We start from the raw sequence: 19,698 nt of genomic DNA, 5'->3' as shown, positions 1-19,698 counted from the left end.
AGTTTCTGTTTGCTGCAATTTTTGTATTTTTTAAAATGAGTATAAATACCTGTTTTGATCACTAAACCTAATGAAATCAACCTACACTGTGTTTCAGTAACCACTGAGGTGCCAGATGTATTTTTGGCTTAAATTCCTTAGGGACCCCAAGTTTCTGTTTGCTGCAATTGGCATTTAAAAAATGACCAGAAATGCCTGTTTTGAGCTCTGACATCAGTGAAATCAGTCTTCATTGTATCTCACTAACAATGAGGTCCCAGACTGGTTTTTGGCTTAAATTACTTGGGGACACCAAGTTTATCTTAATTAGAAATGAACTTTTTTTCCTTCAAATAACTGGAAATTCCTGGTTTGTGTTTCAACCCCCCCCCCCCCCCCCCCCCCCAAAAAAAAGGGAAATTGTTGGATTTTGGATTAACATCACATGTAAATTGATCCATCTTAAGATGCAGAACTATCGTTTTAACTTTCGGTGGTGTAATGCAGAAGGGAACCTGCTGTGTATGTTTGACACTAAACAGACAATACAGTTGGTTCAAATCATTTGTTTGGGGCAGCTTGCAGCACCGCGTGTCATGCAAGAGTGGCAACCACATCAGTGCATGTTTGGATCCTGTTTTCTTACAGTACCGGCAGCAAATTAGCGCGGGGTCCAAAATGTTGACGGAGTGGCCATGTGTGCAGAGGTGTGAAGCAAATGATTACAACTGCTTGTCAGTGGTTCCAAGTGGCTGCGTTTTCTTGCTGTGATCACTTTGACGTGCAGGTAATGAGTTCATCTGACAGAGTGAAACTGGCCCAGCTGCAGTTGTGCAGGTGAGTGATGTCTTCCCCGTGGTGAAAGGGCACCGCGTGGTCCCGGTTTCTTTACATCATCGCACAGTTCAGAAACCTGTCATGCATGATGCCATTTGATATCCAAGAACACTCAGCTGATTGTCGCCATTAACTTCTGACCTTTCCTTGTTTTCTTCTAAAGCTTCTGCGGAAGCGCGGCACGCACAGCTGTGAGGTAACTGTCTCACCAGAACTGTGTAACCTGAGGTAGTGCCAGGTCAAGGGTCAGTTGGTGAACTTGAATTACACTGGGAGAGGCCTCCCTCAGCACCTTGCCACCCCACTCAACAGCCCTGTGGGGTTTGTTTGTTTTCTCTCCCGGTCTGTCCCAGAGCTTACCCAGTCCTCCGTAATGACTATTTAATGCACACCCTCAGACATGTTTACACTGCATGTAACAGCGCTGTGTGTGTGTGTGTGTGTGTGTGTGATCTTGCAACACACTTAGTGCGCTTGTGCATATATGCATGTGCGTGCCTGCGTATGTATACATGCACGTGTGTTCTCTTTCATTCCCATTCCCACCCTGTATTTTCTCCATCTCTGAAGTCTCGCCTGAGGGGAAAGGACACCTGCCAGTCTTTTCCTCTTCAATCTCGGATAAGACAATAAGCACGCTCGAGGTGTTCGGTTACACACTGAAAAGGATCAAGGTCACTGCAACACTGCAGGTGGGAATAATGTCAAATAAAAGCCCACATTTTCAGGCCTGTAGACTCGGGTTAATGCACCTATGAGCCCTTATACGTATAATTCCACCTGAACCACAACACCTAATCCCTCTCTGCAAGCTGTTGACTTTTTAACATATAATTTTTCACTGCACATGTTCTGCATTATGTTAGTTACCAAGAATTTGGTCTGAATGGACAACAAAGTTCCTGAACCTTGAGAGGGATTACTCTTAATTGTAAGCAGAAGAGAAGCCACAGGGTGACTTAAAGTTATGCCACAGTGCTCTCTGTTGGTGAGGTAGGTGCATTGTACCTTGAAAATCCAGTTTGGGGTGCTTGGTCTTTTAATAGGCAAGAAACCACATCCTTGGCATGTTTGAAGCCCTTGTATTCACCAAGTAGTACTTACTGTTTTATGAGTAGTAGAGGGACGCTTTGAACGGCGCCTATTGACAATCCAGACACAGATGGTTTTAAAATACAGTAATAAATAGATGATAAATAATTAGGCATGGATGTTCAGTCTATGAGCATGTGCTGGTTGGTGTGGCCACCACACCATGGAACCACCTTGGAGTATTGTAGAACTCTACGGCAGTACAGTCTTGGTCTCAAGACCACCTTTTCACTTAACTGGCCTCGTCTTTGCTTAGAATAACCATACACATTAATTAACAAATATATAGTATAATATTGTGGTGCAATATTTCAAAGGAGATTCCCATGGTGCAATGCTCTCTTGAATCCGTTGGTGCCATTGAGGACCAAGAATGAGCCAACAATCCGTTGTCATCAAATTTATTTTCATCAATCAGAAAAACTTCATTTGCAGAGTGAATTTCAAAAAGAAGCAGAGTGCAGAATGCAAGATCTGTTGGTTCAGATATGTGTGTGTGACTCACACTCCATCCTTTAAGGTCTTGGTCTTGACTCAGTCTCGATATAGGTGGTCTTGCTTATAGGCGTAGGAGGTGGGGGGCAGGGGGAGCAGCCGCCCCCCCGGGCTCCGCAAAATGCTCTGATTCGGGCAGATGGGCTGGGAAATTTGGGCATGGGCCATGTAGACTCTGAATACAGAATAGAATGACCTAAAATGTTGTCAGACTTATTTTCGCAATTAATGTAAACAATCAAACTGCTATTTGGTCACCAATATAAATATAAATATGGGTATATAAATATATGGTAATTTAAAGAGTCATGGGGGTTTCTGAAGTTCGGGCAAATTTGGTGTCGCCCCCCCCAAATAGACCCCACCTCCTACGCCTATGGTCTTGCTCCACCCCTACTTGTCCATTCCATCTATCTGCCACCGCCAGGTGGAACGTGAGCCTTCTCTTGACCTTCTTCTGTTGCTGGATGTACCTGTGTGCTGGATTGTGCCCAGATAAACATGGCACATGACCCAAATGTTGCAGGTGTTCCTCTACATCTGCTTTCATGTTCAGATGGATTGCAGTGGGGACCAAATCCCAGTGTGCCAAACTATGAAGCTGCTTGAACTACACTCAAAACCATTATTGTGCATGAAAAACAGTAACATTTTGATTTGGAGTGTGAGATTATGGTCAGTTTGAAACCTTTGAAGGGCCACTTTAGGTCAGGCTTCTACCCTCCTTTTTATGTCCCTGCTCAATGAAGTTTTTCAAGGGGACATTAATTTTTCATCCAGTCTGTTCAGGCATTCGTCTGGAAACTTTTGATTTCTGCACAACAACTAAAGAACACCTCGTCTGATTGAAACCGCGTCTTGGCACTTCATTCGGGGAGGCTCGAGCCACACTTTACAATCATCTTTTTTGTAACTGACTTGGGTCGCAGGTGCAACAACCCAGGCAGAACTGCAGTTTATCCCAGTCTCCTAAAACTAATCATCTATCTGCCAGAGCCAGGTGATACATGGGCCTCCCTTTACCGCTCCAATTGCAGGGTTCCTTACCAGTGATACACAGATGATCACACACAGAAAAAAAATGTTCCATGTGACTGTAGCATTGCTTCATGATGCCAGTAATGTCTCATCCTGGTCACCTTATGTAACTGCTCATTTCACAAAGTCATTCTAGCTGTACCCATGGATTCAATCAACTATCAAAGACACCCAGTCGACAGCGTATCACATCTTTCAAATCGGTTGATTAACATGCTTCATGCACATAGTGAGAATTTGCAGTATCCCCAATGAGGTGCTACTGGGACTGTTGCACTATGGGGAAACAAGAGGTTCTGACTTCTTCCAAATGAATCCTGGGGTGCATCAAGAATATGACTTGAATAATGCATTTGTTGCTAATGATTGTGCACTTGCAGCAGAGATCCAGAAGGTGTAGCTGTTTCACGATACTCAAATTCATTGAGAAGGAAGTGTCGGCATCAGCTTCAAGAATCAAGCAGCTTCTTTATACAACATTAGATAAATGGTTATTAGAATTGGTGTTGGACAGACATGACCTTTACAACCTGTAGTGTTTAGAGCGATGATCCTATGAATTTAGATGGAAATCAACCCTGATGATCAGAATGTAGGTTTGCATGAATATACCCAGAAGAGACAAGTTCTGTCTCTGCGTCTCAAGCCGTTGACATTTGCTTTTGTTGAACCAACAAAAAACTTTGATTCTAACTCACAACAATGCCACAACAGATCTGTAACCAGTGGGTGATTTTAGACATGTTTGATCAAACTTTATCACTACCATCAATATGTCAGATGAGGAAAAAACCGAAAGGTTTCATCCCTCTAGCAGATTTCCTCACTATGAGAATCTACACTCAGGATTTTTTTTAGTTAATTTTTTTTTTCTGCACGTCAGGGGATGGATACATGAACAAGTCTCTCAACATGTCTTGCACTTCATTTACATCAGCCATAAAGAAATACAGACAGTATGATACGACACGGTACATTTTTTTCATGCTCCCGTCACGAAATGAGTCAAATTTTCGTGACTGGGTTTTGTTTTTATCTTACTATTACTAACCCTACGCTTTCCCCTAACCCTAACCATACCACCCCCCCCCCCCCCACCCCCCGCATCACTTTTAATTTTATGCACCCATCACGGAACGTATCACAATAAATTTGTGCACCCATTATGAAAATTTGTCAATTTTCGTGACAATATCACAAACCAATAGATGAATGTATATTTCGTGATGCTGAATCACGACATGCCATGAGATATGGTAGCTCTCAAAAACTGAGTAACTGCATTAAATAGACAAGTGAGGGAAGCCACCAAAAAACCCATGACAGCTCTTAAAAGGAGATCTAGTCTACTGCGATTGCAGAAACTGTGCTACAGGCTATATCTTTACTCAGTCTCTCATCAACTTCCTGGTACGGAATCCAGACATAAGTATGGGCACCAATGGTCCTTATGGCCTATATTAAATGTTAAGGAAGTCCAAGAAATGCTCAATGACTTGTAAATGTTCATGTTTCCATCCTCTGACTTGTCCAAAGAAAGCTGGCTGTAAAAGTGGTTATTTGTTGAGTTACTGATGACAAGATTAAAAAAAAAAAAAGCAGCAAAGATGACTGTCCAAATACTTATGGACCAAGGAGTGATGTAGTCCTTTGGCATTTTAGATTTAAAACCTTTTAGGTTTGAGGAATTAAAGGGTTGCATAAATCTGAGATGGTATAAAGTAAAGACATTTGTGTCTCATTGGTTCAACATTTCCTCTGATTCTTTTTTTTATATATTTCAAAAAAGTATTTTGTTACAATTGGCTCAAATTAAATTATTCTTTTTAAAAGGAAGCATCAGTTTCTGGCATGCCTTTGGATCTACACACACATATCGCTCTCTCACTTTCCTCTGCACACTCTATTGGGTCCCCAAACTGTCACTTTTAATCAATCATCAATGACATGAGGCGAGCTCAAAGAAAGCACTATTAAAGCTGACACCTAAAGTCAAAATTTGACTAGTTTGACGTGTCTGACACATTGTGGCGAACAGTGACGGACTACTGAGGCAAATGCCCCGAGGACCTGAAGACTTACTTTTCTGGAAATAGTAGAAAATAAACTTTGTGTGGTATAATGCCTGCAAGGAAACAAAAAATAAAAGTCCCAAAGGCAGCGACGCACTCTTGATTTATTTTCTTCATGACTAAACTTTACAAGTTTAGTCATGAAGTAAAAATGCCCACAGCCATGTGTGGGCAGAGGAATGAGGCCGATGAACTGTGCTCATTCCGTGGGAACATACAGGCTCATTTCTTAAATAAATCAACATACAGGCAGCGAAGACCATCTCACATACTCGCAAACTTGTTTTTTTTAGCCCCATTTGGAGCGACACAATAAGACACATAGGTTGCTGCTAACCAGAACCACAAATGCTTAAATCTGGATCTTTTTTTGTACATTGACTGATTTTAGTGAGTGTGTTCCGGCTTTTTATTTCAAATTAGTCATCATTTCAAAGATAGTTGCCAAAATGTAAAAAAAAAAGGCTCAAAATCGCAACCATAGGTAATAATTAAAATAAATAAATTCCTGGTCCATATTGTAGAGGACGCTTACCTTGTGTAAAATGTAAAAAAAAAAAAAAAAAAAAAAAAAACACAAAAGAGAGAGAGAGAGAGAAAAAGTTTTTTTTCTTCAGTACACACATGCAGATGGTGAACTGTTTTCAGTCCAATGTATCCAACTGCTTGCGTTTGATCAAAATATCTCACAGGGTTTCAATTCACTACGGGGACACCCCACATTTCACCTGGGGTAGATAGATGTCTATGTTCAGGAGTTTTATATCCCATGAACTTGAGCGGATGACATCCAGGCTGCAGTGTGATGGAGGTGACTGGCACAGCTTGGAACACCATCTTTTAGAAGGAAACTTTGCAAAAGTATGCAAAATAGCCTCCAGTGTGAACGCAACCTAAAGAATAACTACAATATAAGTAATTGTACTGCACATGTGACAGTGGTAGATCTAGAGCGGGGGATGAGGAAATTGCAAACCTGTTGTTGGTTGGTGGGGTACAACACTAGTTGCAGGGAGTCAGCACACCCAGCCAAGAAATACCACCCTTCATTTGACGCTTGATCCGCCCCTGCGTTAGTTACATGTGCACAAATTCCTGCACTTAGATCTTCCAACAGTGAAAAGTAAACTCACTTCTGGTATTTGCCCTTTCAGGCACCTGTTGCACACCTGCTCTGAAAACTGATTTTCACACCACCGTGTCATCTGAACCAAATTTGGCGCATGTTCTCAATCTATTACCTCAGACGCACGGCGGCGCCAGATCACTTCTCCCACCGACCCAAGCACAGACTTGGATTTGAAACCGGACCAAGTCAGAGCCTCCGTCACCCTCTCACTCATCACTCCCTGTCTCCCGGTCTTTGCTTTATAGCTGCATGCCGCGCGCGCAGCCAGTCAGTGGTCCGCGCTGTGCGTCCGCCTCCACGAGCTCTCCATAGCCGAGACGTGCCGCCGCGCCAGCGTCAATGCGGGGATGTCACACCGGCGGCAGTAGTGGACTTCCGCTCAGCGAGTTTTCTTGAACAGAGTAGAAAAGGAGACGCAGACAAATAAGCCGCAGAAGAGAGCGAAGTGACTCATTCGTACCCCTGGAGTGCGTCAAGAAGAGTCGCCAATGGCCGGGGCGCAGCCTGGAGTGCATTCTCTGCAGCTCAAACCCGTGTCCGTGCCCGAGAGCCTCAGGAAGGGCAGTAAATTTATGAAATGGGATGATGTAAGTAAGGCTGTTTTTTTTGTTGTTTTGTTTTGTTTTTTTTTCCTTTAGGGCGCGGGGTATCTTTTTTGCAGGATTGGCTTGCGCGGTATATGGTCCGAACATATGCGGGTTGGCTGCTTGCTGCACAGTTTGTGCCTGTGCGTATGAGACCACGGGGTAAATGACATTAAACGTTTGAATTAAGGTGTCTGTTCTCTGAGAATGTTTTTTATTATTATTATTTTAATTCATTGCTATAATTTGAGCTCCTTTTGCGCGTATTTACGCACACGGACTGTTATAGGAACGAGGTGAATGGTGTATTTATTTATTTATTTAGGCAGTCTCGGTGCATTGAAATAACCTTGATTATAAGTGACTGTACAATACTGTTGAGTAAGATACAGTAACTTTGGCTTTCATTTGCCCGCGTTTCACCCCCTGTGCCTGAAATTCAACAACAATCCTGCAGAGACTTCCAGTGTATAGTCAGGAAATAGTGGTTTCAGAATAATTCATGCTCTGGATGGCTTTCCCAGCTTACATACTTAGAGCAAACAGTAAATGTGGTGATTGATTGTTGCCATTCTGTGGAATGGAAGTTATCTTTTATTGAGAGTATCAGTGGGTGCATCAGTTATTGTTCTCCAATAATTTGTGGAATACTTCATAACTAATGATTTACTCTGGAAAATGTCCCAAGAGTAAAAAATGTCTATTGTGTTTGTCTGAACCCAAAATAAATCAGCTTTTAAACTCACTTTTTTCTTGCCAAATATTTGAAAATCCAAAAATAATCAGTTGGTTTTTGATGGTCTAATTTCAAACAGAGCCATTTTTAGGAATTTTAAACATGCATGAAGGAATATATATATATATATATCCAGTCTGGAATAGTTTAAATTAGGGCTGCAACCCAGTTTCTTACACTGTTTATTCATTAAAAAATATTATATTAACACTGAAGGAATTATGCATTTTGCTGGGGCTGAAATGTAACAAACATGCTACACACAGTTTGTCTCACAAAACACAAATGGGACTTGAAATTATGAGTCGTCCAAACAACATGTACAAAATGTAAAATACTCTTTTTTGGACAACCAGTCAAACCCAGTTTATCTAAAATTGAACCCGTTCAAAAACAGCTAAAATCTGCATCTTAAAACAGCTTTGTAGCAGTTTATACATATTTAAAAGAGCCGCACTGGTCGTTTTGTCATTTGGCCCTAAAATAAAGTATCATACACTTTGCGTTACTGACATCCATTCTCAAAAGTATTAAACAGTAAAAGCAACTTTTACCCTCCTTTTGGAGTTAGAGACGGGGACAGTTCATTTTCAGATGCCATTAAAACAACTTGCTGATATTTGAAAGTACGTTCAGAGGAGAAATCCATCACGCTGAACAATATAACCATTTTTAATGCATATAATTTGAGTTTTTTCTTGCAGAGACGTGATAAATGGACTATGTTTTTACAGCACTTTTCCATCCAGTGCACACGCTCAAAGCGATATGTAATGATGCCTCACATTAATGCCCCCCCTACACACACACACACACACACACACACACACACACACACACACACACACACACACACACACACTAATATCAGCTTACTGCCATTCAACGCACTCAGCTGCAGGACAGGGTCAACACAAGGTTTAAAGACGTTGCAGTGGGCAGTTTAATGCAAAACAAAATCTAAATTGGCACTTGGAGTTCAAACCTTCACCTTTTATCCTGAATATTGATTATTGATTCTGACAGCTGCACTTTGATGCTGATTGCTGAACATTAAACGTCCACTAATCTTTGACTATCATTCTGAGTTTTGATCCTTGTTTCTCATCTTTGGTCCTGATCTTGACATCCTGATTGCTGAACTTTGATCCTGAGTGTTGACCTTTGGTAATGATCATTGACTTTTGGTTCCTAATCACAGATGTTTTATCATGATTGCTGAATGAATGAAGGTCAAACATTGAGATCAAATGTTTGACCTTCATTTGTGATGTTTGATAGTGATCATTGATCTTGGATTCTTAATCATAGACCTTAGATCACATTTACTGACCTTTAAGCCTGATTGCTGAACTTTGATCTGTATTGCAGACCTTTGATAGTGATCATTGAACTTTGTTTCCAAATCAGAGATGTTTGATCCTTCTTGGTGAACATTGATCTTTAATGGTCACCTTTGATAGTGATTACCAACCATTGATTCCTAATCACAGGTTTTGACCCTGATTACAGACTTTAATCCTTGATGTTTGCCTTTGAATGGGATCATTGATGTTTGATTCATAATCACAGTTTTTTTGAATCACTGATGCTGACTTTTGATCCCGATTGCTGAACATTATTCATTAGTGCTGGCCTTTTTGGTGAGCACAGACCTTTGATTTCTAAAAGTGTATCCCTGATTACTATGGGTGGTCTTTGATCCTGATTGCTGAACTTTGATCCTTCATGCTTACCTTTGATAGCAATAAATGACCTTTGGTTGCTAATCACAGATCTGTGATCACTATTACTAATCTTTGATCCTGATCGCTGAACTCTGATCCTTAACACTGACCTGTAATAGTGACCACTGACCTTTGGTTCTTTAATGCATATCTTAGATCACTGTCACTGATGTTTAATTCTGATTTCTTTGATCCTTAATGTCGACCTGTAATGCTATCTTTTAATTGCCCCATTTAAAGCATGTCGTAATTTTCTCATTCAGTAAGAGTGTTATTAAGCTGTTATTTAAACCAGCGTAAACTTTGTTTGGAACGGTTTGAGAGTATTTCTTTTCATGTTGAAATGTGTGATTATTTGTGGAAAAATGTTTTCTACCTGCTGTTCTCAAAGAAAAAAATTGCATTGTTGTGTTGTACACGACAAACAAAGGAAGACAACGGCGGCTGTTTCCCCATAAAAGAACATGTCTTGCATGAATCATCCATTTAGCTCTCACGCAGGCAGTCCGGTTGTGAAAATGAGCCGGTGTTGTTCTGATTTTATGTAAGTGACATTTTGAAGCTAAAAAAAATAAAAAATAATAATTTAATGACATCACGCTAACAAGCTAAATCGTATTCACAGAAGCTCAGGTGATTCAAGCACAGCACAGATGGCTTCGATGGGTGAGTGCAATAAAAGTGTGAATCTGGCCGGCGAGGATGAAAGCCAGCAAAAGTGTGCACGCTCACTCCTCATTCTTTGAATTTTAATAAGAGAATCTGAGGATTTTGGCACCATAATGACTAATGAGCGTGCATCCATCCTGCTGCGCACTTTTTAGGCAGGCGAACAGCCGTGTTTGTCTTGTACGGCTTGTCTGCGTAACCAAATGCCCACCAGGCCTTTCCTGTGAAACAAACACAGACGTACGCACAGATACTTTCTCTGCTTCGTTTGCCTTCCTTCCTCTTTCCTTTCTGTGTCATTTCATGGAAATAATCACAGAACTGAGAGAGACATCGACAGTCATTTTTACCGAGGCCATCAAATATGGCCATCGGGTATTGCAAAGACTTTGCGTCCTTCTGTCTGTCTGTGCTCAGCATAAGTCCATTCCTATTACTGCCAGAGACTTCAAATTGACAGGGAACATTTTTGGGACACAGATCTTGGACAGGCTCAAAGATGGCTAACCTGGACCTATTTTAAGAGGCTATAAAAAGTCACATTTTGTTCCTATTCTGTTGTTATTTATAGTAGTAGCCAGTAAACCAGTATTGATCATTATGGCTGGTATTTATATTTGTGTATTTATATTTGCAAACTGTTTTTCTTTTTACTTTCACTTTTGATACTCTGTGTGCTTCCTACCCTGTGTGCTGCTATACAGTGCTGCTGGAACCTCAATTTCCCAGAGGGAATCTTCCCAAGGAATGAATAAAATTCAATCGAATCTAATCTAATCTAATCAATTTTTATGGTATAATCTTGCGGACATCGTGTTGCTACCTGGTGTCACTAGCTGCTAACTTCGCTTCATTTTTGGCTAAATATAACACCTTTATCACATATTAGGTAAAAGCTAGCAAAATAAATAAATAAATAAACACTTCTAAAACTGGAAACGCTGCTGTTGTAACCTGATAACACCCTTGGAGTGATTTACAAGACATCTAGCAGGCGTTAGCATGGTGATGTCACTTCCTGGTCTAGCTAGCTGCTAACTGCTTCGCTTGTGTTTAAATATAACATTTTTGTCATATATTATGTGAAAGCTAGCGAGAAATAAATGCTTCTAAAACTGGAAATGCTGTTTTTGTAACCCAGTAACACGTGGAGTGATTTTAGAACACACTTCACAGATGTTAGCGTGCACATTAACGTCCGCTAACTCAAAGCTAACTTCCGCTCTTGTCAAAAGGTCATAAACATAAATATTGTTTATGACTGATTGATAGAGGGGCTTTATTGAACATGTACAAACTGTAAGTAAGACAACAGATCTTAATGATTAATACAAATAACAAATGTGTGTGTGTGTTTGTGTGTGTGATGTCACTTCCTGGTCTAGCTAGCTGCTAACTGCTTCGCTTGTGTTTAAATATAACATTTTTGTCATATATTATGTAAAAGCTAGTGAGAAATAAACACTTTTAAAACTGGAAATGCTGTTTTTGTAACCCGATAACACCTGTGGAGTGATTTTAGAACACATTTCGCAGATGTTAGTGTGCACACAAACTTCCTCTAACTCCAAGCTAACTTCCGCTCTTGTCAAAAGGTCATAAACATAAATATTGTTTATGATTGATTGATTGATTGATAGAGGCTTTATTGAACATGTACAAATTGTAAGTAAGACAACAGGGTCATAATAATTAATACAAATAACAAGTGTGTGTGTGTGTGTGTGTGTGTGTGTGTATATATATATATATATATATATATATATATATATATATATATATATAAGCATTTTATTTTAAAATATGATTAAAAATTCACTCAGTTCATGCGTCATTTTATATAGTTTTATATTACGGGCTTCCAGGTCCATTAATTTAATCATGTTCATTTCTTTATGCCACAACTTTGCTTTTTGGATTTTGCTTTGGTGTTAATGTTGCAGAGAAATTAAGTGCAGAGTTTTTATTACTGGGGATGTTTGGCAAACTGTGCCAAAATCAGGAGCAGAGTGTCAGAACAGGAACCCTGTGGTTGCTGGATTTTTTTTTTTCCTCCCTTGCAGTGCAAAACCCATGATGCTGCAAGCCATACCGAAAGAAGACTTTTGGACTGGGTCTTGGTTTTGGTGTCAAATTATTAATCCGATACCTTTTCTGTCCTGGATTATCTTAAAAGATGGATTTGAAACAAGGGTTCTTTTATTTTCATGTTTGTTTGCGGCTTGTTATTAACATGCAATAATTAAATTGGAGCTAAAGATCAAAATAGGTGTTTTCTTGTTCCCATGGTAATGCTTCAGTTTTTGGATAAAATGTTTCATTAGAACCTGTAGAAACATGTATGAGGCATATCATTTGATGCCAAAATTAAGATCGTACAGCCAGCGGCCATACAGACATACCAAATATGGTTAACTTTGCATAATTTTTAAATTTTTGCTTAATTACCTGCATTGGGTTAGTTGATCAGTGAGTCATGTTGTGTAACAGAAAAGAGATCGAGATAAACAATCAAAGGCAATTGAAAACAAGGGTGACCAACACTGGGCCCCAAATTTGTATGTCCAGAAAAAACATACTGGGAAGTAATGCGAACACCCCCACCCAGTATGATCCAGGTTTAAACCAAGGCAAAACCAAGGTACCAGACTGATACATTATGATATAAAGAATGATGCCTAAACACAAAAACAAAGATGTTATTTTGCAATTGTAGAAAAATCTATATTTTTTAGACAGCACTTTTATTTTGATATTTCAATGACTTTATTGTGAATTGAAAATGTGCAAAACTGCAGAAATAAAGAAAAATCTGGTGTTTCCAAACTTTTGGCTCCTGCTTTATCTTGTACATTCCCCGTATACTCTCCTTCCTGTATACATTTTGGCATGTTTGTGCCTCATTCGAGAAAAGCAATTCAGGAACTGTCATAATACTGCTTCCTGCTCACAGTGAGTGAATATGTAGACGTGCACAGCTTCTAAGAAAGAGACCTTTTGTTTTACAAACTCTGGTGTGATGCAAAATATGTGAAAGATGATGCTGGGTGCATGAATACTGAATCCTGATATTTTATGCTTTCTAAAGGCTTTTTTGGTGTGGTGTGTCTTGAATAAGATATTAATCAGAACTCAGCAGGGAACTCTGTAATCTTTTAAAAATGGTAAGATGTCTAAGATGTGTTTTTATGCAAATTTTATATATTTTCTCTAAAATAATCACAGGATCTCCTGCCTGGAATAGTTTTCTTTTAGGATGGTTTGTTATGGTTAGAGGTCCGGACGGAACCGGAGCGGTACAGGTGATGAACTTAAATGCCGGGAGCAAAGAACAGAACTGGTTGTGAATGTAAAGATATTTATTTACCTTAAATAAGAAAATAATAATGCTGCGCTGGGGGTGCCTGCAGAGTGGAGAGTCAGCCCGCTTGTAGCGGTGGAAATTAGGGAGCTGCAGGTTCCCGGGCCAGTCTAGAAAGAGAGCTGCAATCCTGGAGTATATGGAGCTGGAACCGGGGCTAGGTGGGACGCACATAGCCAAGAACAGGAACTAGGAGAAGGGAGGAGAGCAAAAGTGTGTGATCGCACTCATAACAATGAAGCCTTTAACAACAGACAGTTCACTGAAGGTTTAAACCAGGAATGTTGACAGAACTGGAAATGAGATTTGCTGTTCAGGAATTATTCACAGTTCATGAATATCTTCAGAGGTCAGGTGCTGCGTGTCTTGTGAAGCAGTTCCAGCTATGCAGGACTTGACTTTTAGAAACAACTTGGAAAGTTCTTAGTGGTTCAGTGTCAGAGTTCATACAGTTCTTGGAAAACAGTTCTTGAGACAGTTTTTGGAAAACAGTTCTTAGTCATGCACAGTCACAAACAGGAGCAGCGTGAGAACGGGATCTCACAGACATGCAGGAACTTAACTGAAGTGTGGCAGAGCTACGCGCTCTGTAGCTGAGAGCCGGAGAGTTTCAAAGTGATGTCGTGCAGAATGTGGTGTGGGAGTCAGGAATGAGTGTGAGAAGGGAACTGCACAGGAGAATGTTTGGAAACACTAAAAACATCAAGGAGCTCCAATGTGGAAATTAGAGTTGGCCAGGTTACCTTGAGATGAGCTGTGGAAAGCTCAGATGTCAGAGCACATGGAAGCGTCAGTGTAGACACGGTCATGGATTTCTCATGGAGAGACACGTTTAGAATCCTGAAGTGACTGAGCTCAAAGTCTGGGTTTAAGTAACCCACTCCTGATGAGCCGCAGATGAGAATCAGGTGCAAGTAGCTGATGAGCAGCAGGTGTTCCTCGCCTCTGCAGCACGCCACCTGGAGGGAAAACGGACAAACTACACACAAGAGGTTAAAAAGGGAAGGGGAGAGAGGCAGCTAAAAGGCTGGCCACAACATGGATGTTCTTACACAATTCACAAATCATTGTAAAAAATAAATTAATACAATTAATTTTTAAAAAGGCAGTCCAGTCACAATGCAGAAACTTTTCTGGTTTCCTTTGAGATGTGCTAATCTTAACAAAAGACCTCTAACCTATAAATTTGTACACACTTGTGTGTTTTTTTTCTGAGAGAAATTCCATGCTAAGTGTCTATAATGACTTAATGTGTCTGATGGCGTGTTGACCACAGAGACCTAGTACATTAAGAAAGGCGCGGGTGAACGTAACGGCTCCCACATCATTAGACATGCTCTCAAGCTTTTATTTTTTTCAGTCCATCAGTCCTTCTCTCATCCACCCAGGAGGTTATAAGATCAAAAGCATTTGTTTGTTTGCCAAAAGGCTTTCAGACAATTTCAACAAAACTTGGTGGAATGATCAATCCAACGATGACTAAAATCACATAAAATTTTGGTGGTGTTTGGGATTTTATGATATGCTTTTATTTAACTTTCTTTTTCACAATGGTGAGGGACCTTTTATTTTTGACATTTTAATATGTTCAAAAACATTTTTTTATTTCATCTCAGGAAAAAATACCGAATTGTCATGATTCTTTGTGTTCTTTTCATTCTTCCTGTTCTTGTTCTTCTTCGAGGTCTTCTTATTGTATTTTCTTGTTCTTCATGTTCTTGTTATTGTTGTTCTTCAGGCTCTTCTTTGCCTTGCTCTTCACGTTCCATTTGTTCTTCTTCTTGTATTTTGTTCTTCTTGATCCTCTTGTTCTTCTTCTTGATCTACTCCTTGTTGAATTTTCATGTACTTCTTCTTATTGTTGTTGTTGTTGTTCGTCTTGTTTATCTTGTTGTATGCTCTTATTTTTGTTCTTCATGGTCTTGTTCTTAATCTTCTTGTATTTTCTTGTACTTCTATTTGTTTTTGTTCTTGTTTGTCTTGTTACATGCTCTTATTTTTGTTTTTCATGGTCTTCTTGATCGTACTCTTGCATTTTCTTGTAGTTCTATTTGTTTTTGTTCTTGTTCATCTTGTATGCTCTTATTATTGTTCTTCATGGTCTTCGTCTTGATCTTGTATTTTCTTGTACTTCTATTTGTTTTTGTTCTTGATTATGTTGTTGTATGCTCTTATTATTGTTCTTCATGGTCTTCATCTTGATCTTGTATTTTCTTGTACTTCTATTTGTTTTTGTTCTTGTTTGTCTTGTTGCATGCTCTGATTTTTTTCTTCATTGTCTTCTTCTTGATCTTGTATTTTCTGTTGTGTGGGCTGCCAGAAGAGGAGGTACTGCTGGCCCACCACCAGAGGGCGCCCTGTCTGAAGTGCGGGCTTCAGGCACGAGAGGGCGCTGCCACCTCACAAGAGCGGCCGGGTTGACAGCTGTCACTCATCGGCTATGACAGCTGTCACCAATCATCTGCGCCTCACCCCGAATAAAAGCAGGACGACACCTCCACCACGTCGCCGAGATATCGTTCTACCAAGGAGGTAACTTTCTCAGCCTGAGTATTCCTAACGTTGTTTTCAGTAAATACATTGTTGCAGCTGTCTTCCCGAAGAACCGGCATATGCTGCGACTGCTTCGCTCTGCATTCCGCCAGATAAGTGATTAGACAGGAGCTGCACGAGTGTGTGATTAGAGGTGGAGGTGGAATAACCACCATACTTGTTACGGGGTGTACACACACCCACACCTGACTGTTTTTGCTCTTCGCCAGCAGTACCAGATCCGACACGCGGAGCCGGTGGCCACCTGGGAGACTCGGGACCTGACGGCTCCAGTATCCTCCTGGTTCGGTGGCGGAGGAAATCGTGTGGTTCCAGTTCTTCTCCAGACGGACGTCTCCTATCGTCGAGCCTGCCCACACGACACCTTTATTAATTGACTTTGTATTCATTCTATAATCTGCTGTGTGTAGTTGTGGCATTCACAACAGTAAAGTGTTCAAATTTAACTTCTCCTATTGTCCGTTCATTTGCGCCCCCTGTTGTGGGTCCGTGTCACTACACTTTCACAACAGGATATCTCGGCCAGCGTCATGGACTCCGAGGGGCGTCACCCAGCAGTTGAACGGCCAATGGGAGAGCAGGGTGCACAGGCGTCTGCAGGAGGCGTGATTGGTGAGTTGCAGCACATCCTCACCGCCTTTACGGCTCGGTTGGATCAGATGACCGAGCAAAACATCCTCCTGAACCGCAGGGTGGAGGCTCTCTCCGCACAGGTGGCAGAGAGCGCTGAGGGCGCTGCTGCAGCTCCTCCTCCTGCCGACCCTGTGCAGGATATAAACATTCCACTGGTTGTTCAACAACCCCTCCCACCATCCCCTGAAGCATACATAAGCCCCCCAGAGCCGTACGGAGGCTGTGTGGAGAAGTGCGCGGACTTTCTTATGCAGTGTTCGCTCGTCTTTGCACAACGTCCCGTCATGTACGCGTCTGATGCTAGTAAGGTAGCTTATGTGATTAATCTGCTTCGAGGAGAGGCACGCGCTTGGGCTACGGCACTTTGGGAGCAAAATTCACGGCTCCTTCATACGTACACTGGGTTTGTGAGGGAGTTTAAAACCGTGTTTGACCACCCTAACAGGGGAGAGACCGCTTCAACTGTGCTGCTGTCAATGAGACAGGGACGCCGGAGCGCAGCCGCTTATGCAGTCGACTTCCGCATTGCGGCTGCGAGGTCCGGCTGGAATAACGCTGCGCTCTGCGCCGCCTTCGTAAACGGACTGTTGTCGGTCCTGAAGGAGCACCTGGTGGCCAAGGACGAACCATGGGAATTAGATGGGCTTATTGACCTCGTTATATGGTTAGACAATCGGTTGGAGGAACGCCGTCGGGAACGGGACGAGGGGTGTGGCCGGGCACGCGCCGTCCCTCTTCCTTCCGGGTCCAAAAAAAGTTCCGCCCTTCCCACACTCCACGGCCTCTACGCTCCGTGTGGCTACAGCTCCCCCTGCTGATGAAGCTATGGACACGAGCAGGGCCACATTCAGACCACCGAATAGACAGAGGAGGCTTCCCCGCGGGGCGTGCTTTGTCTGCGGCTCAATTGAGCATCAAATGAGAGACTGCCCCGAATGGTTAAACACCAACGCCCGCCCCTAGAGACTGGGCTTAGGGTGGGCCAAGACATTCACGTGGGACACACACATATTTCCACACGACTCCCAGTTACAATCCTTAGCAGGAATTTAACCCTTCAGGCCCCAGCACTGGTAGACACAGGGTCAGAAGGGAATCTGCTAGACAGCAGATGGGCTAGGGAGGTAGGGGTCCCTCTGGTGGCGCTTCCTTCGCCATTGCAGGTGCGAGCACTGGATGGCACCCTACTCCCTTTAATCACACACAGGACACTACCAGTAACTCTGTTGGTGTCAGGGAATCATCGGGAGGAGATAGAGTTTTTTGTGACTCCCTCTACCTCCCGTGTGATTCTGGGGTTCCCATGGATGTTAAAACACAATCCCCGGATTGATTGGCCATCCGGGGTGGTGGTTCAGTGGAGCGAGACCTGCCATCGGGTGTGTTTAGGATCCTCGGTTCCTCCCGGTTCCCAGGTTAAGAAGCAGGTCAAAGTCCCTCCCAATCTGTCGGCGGTGCCGGTTGAGTACCACGATCTTGCTGACGTTTTCAGCAAGGATCTGGCACTCACCCTTCCCCCGCACCGTCCGTACGATTGTGCCATCGATTTGATTCCAGGCGTAGAGTTCCCGTCCAGCAGGCTGTACAACCTCTCACGACCTGAGCGTGAATCGATGGAGACCTACATCCGGGACTCCTTAACTGCCGGGCTGATCCGGAACTCCACCTCCCCGATGGGAGCAGGTTTCTTTTTTGTGGGCAAGAAAGATGGCGGTCTTCGTCCATGCATTGGTTACCGGGGGCTGAACGGATCACGGTTCGCAACCGATACCCGTTGTCTTTGTTAGATTCGGTATTCACCCCCCTGCATGGAGCCAAAATATTCACAAAGCTGGATCTTAGAAACGCATATCACCTGGTTTGGGTCCGGAAGGGAGACGAGTGGAAGACGGCATTCAACACCCCGTTAGGTCATTTTGAGTACCTGGTCATGCCGTTCGGCCTCACTAACGCCCCCGCGACGTTCCAAGCTTTGGTAAATGACATCTTGCGGGACTTCCTGCACCGATTCGTCTTCATATATCTGGACGATATACTAATTTTTCTCTGGACCCTGAGACTCATGTACGGCATGTACGTCAGGTCCTGCAGCGGTTGTTGGAGAACCGGCTGTTTGTGAAGGGCGAGAAGTGTGAGTTTCACTGCACCTCTTTGTCCTTCCTGGGGTTTATCATCTCCTCCAACTCCGTCGCCCCGGATCCGGCTAAGGTCGCGGCGGTGAGAGACTGGCCCCAACCTACGAGCCGTAGGAAGCTGCAACAGTTCCTCGGCTTAGCAAATTTTTACAGGAGGTTCATTAAGGGTTATAGTCAGGTAGTTAGCCCCCTGACAGCCCTGACCTCACCAAAGATTCCCTTCACCTGGTCGGATCGGTGCGATGCCGCGTTCAGGGAGTTGAAACAGCGCTTCTCGACTGCACCCGTCTTGGTGCAGCCCGATCCCAGTCGCCAGTTTGTGGTTGAAGTGGACGCCTCTGACTCAGGGATAGGAGCCGTGCTATCCCAGAGCGGAGAGACCGATAAGGTTCTTCACCCGTGTGCCTATTTTTCCCGCAGGTTGACCCCAGCAGAACGGAACTATGACGTGGGCAATCTAGAACTCCTAGCGGTGAAAGAGGCTCTTGAGGAGTGGAGACATCTGTTGGAGGGAGCGTCAGTGCCATTCACGGTTTTTACTGACCACCGGAACCTGGAGTATATCAGGACCGCCAGGCGGCTGAACCCCAGGTAAGCCCGCTGGTCACTGTTCTTCGGCCGTTTTGACTTCCGGATCACCTACCGCCCCGGGACCAAG

The 19,698-nt window shown here is 42.7% G+C and overlaps 1 protein-coding gene across 2 annotated transcripts in view; it reads left to right on the top strand.

Moving 5' to 3' along the window:
- Window positions 1-6,943: 6,943 nt before the first annotated feature.
- Window positions 6,944-19,698, top strand: part of LOC117503614 (1-phosphatidylinositol 4,5-bisphosphate phosphodiesterase beta-1-like) — a 182,571-nt gene continuing 169,816 nt past the window's right edge. Inside the window, exon 1 of one of the 2 annotated variants that reach the window (XR_004558591.1) lies at window positions 6,944-7,229. Coding sequence is in view for 1 of the 2 variants with exons in the window: in XM_034162872.1 (XP_034018763.1) it covers window positions 7,131-7,229 (99 nt within the window). In the remaining variant the exon portion in view is untranslated. The remainder of the gene's footprint in view (window positions 7,230-19,698) is intronic. The other variant, XM_034162872.1, reaches the window with a different exon arrangement.

Source organism: Thalassophryne amazonica, chromosome 21 (genome assembly GCF_902500255.1).
Source record: "Thalassophryne amazonica chromosome 21, fThaAma1.1, whole genome shotgun sequence".
Classification (NCBI taxonomy): Eukaryota; Metazoa; Chordata; class Actinopteri; order Batrachoidiformes; family Batrachoididae; genus Thalassophryne; species Thalassophryne amazonica.
This window is presented reverse-complemented; position numbering and strand designations above follow the sequence as displayed.